This window comes from Myotis lucifugus, unplaced genomic scaffold (assembly GCF_000147115.1).
Source record: "Myotis lucifugus unplaced genomic scaffold, Myoluc2.0 scaffold_153, whole genome shotgun sequence".
In the NCBI taxonomy this organism is placed as follows: Eukaryota; Metazoa; Chordata; class Mammalia; order Chiroptera; family Vespertilionidae; genus Myotis; species Myotis lucifugus.
Genome location: NW_005871201.1, coordinates 802,933 through 803,960, shown reverse-complemented (window position 1 = coordinate 803,960; position 1,028 = coordinate 802,933). Strand labels below are relative to the sequence as shown.

The 1,028-nt window shown below is 40.8% G+C and overlaps 1 protein-coding gene across 1 annotated transcript; it reads right to left on the bottom strand.

Annotated features, from left to right (window-relative positions):
• LOC102439140 (mitochondrial import inner membrane translocase subunit TIM14) lies at window positions 1–526 on the bottom strand. Its single transcript, XM_006095385.3, has one exon. The coding sequence runs from the start codon at window positions 433–435 to the stop codon at window positions 85–87; it is 351 nt and encodes a 116-aa protein (XP_006095447.1). The 5' UTR covers window positions 436–526; the 3' UTR covers window positions 1–84.
• Between the last annotated feature and the right edge of the window lie 502 nt (window positions 527–1,028).

The window sequence follows — 1,028 nt, the reverse complement described above, 5'->3', positions numbered from 1 at the left end:
AAAATGTGTAGCTTCAGGACATTTATTATAAAAAGCTGTTTTCATATACATGACTAACAACTTAAAATTCACCATACATTTACTTCATTTTTTGGCTTGACCGTCTAGTAAATCTTTTGCTTCATTGATTTTGGCTGCTATATAAGGAGATCCTCCCTTGTCTGGGTGATTTAAAAGCATAATTCGTCGGTGAGCATCTCTTATTTTTCCTTTATTGGCAGTAGGGCTTACACCTAGTATTAATGCTGCTTCTCGTTTTGTCATTTTGGGTTCAAACCCACCTCTGTAATAGCCACCACTGAAGGCAGATTTTGGTAGACTTTGAAAAACTTGTTTCACTTGAGGCTCCATATGCTTCATGGCTTGCAAAACATAACGGCCTGCAAATCCTGCAGCAGCAATGGTCAGTCCAACGGCTACCACTGTACTGGCCATGGCTCCGGCTCGGCTCCCCTGCCTCCGCCGAGAGGGCGGTTCATCCCAGCCCGAAAGGCCGCGGCCACAGCTCCCCGCAGCTACCAGAAAGCGAGGGCGCCGCCAGCGGGGAGCCAACGTCCACGCTCGGGCGCCCGCAACACTCGGTAGCGGCGCCGCCGTGTTGCTTTATTTTGTTTTGTTTCAGTTGTTAGGGTAGATATGTTTACTTTAAGTGGGTGAATTGGTATTGGCAAATCAGACTATATATCAAACATTATTAAAAAGAACTAATTTTCTTAGTTAATTTTCTCAAGTTTCATATAGGACTAACGCCTGACTAAGCAATCCTAAAATCATATGTTCATAAAAAACTAAGTTGTTTTATGATACATAAATTAAAATTTATTAATCTCAGCCCTCTAATCTGAGGGTCAGTTAATAGAATTGTATAATTTTTATAAAGTAAAAGCCCTATATATTCCTTACACAATTAAAAATGATTTTTAAGGAATACATTCTGAGCCTACACTTGAAAGTCTTAAATCTGTGACAGGCCATGAAGGGAACATAGAAAATTACAGCTGGAAGAGAATGAGAAATCATTTAGGCCC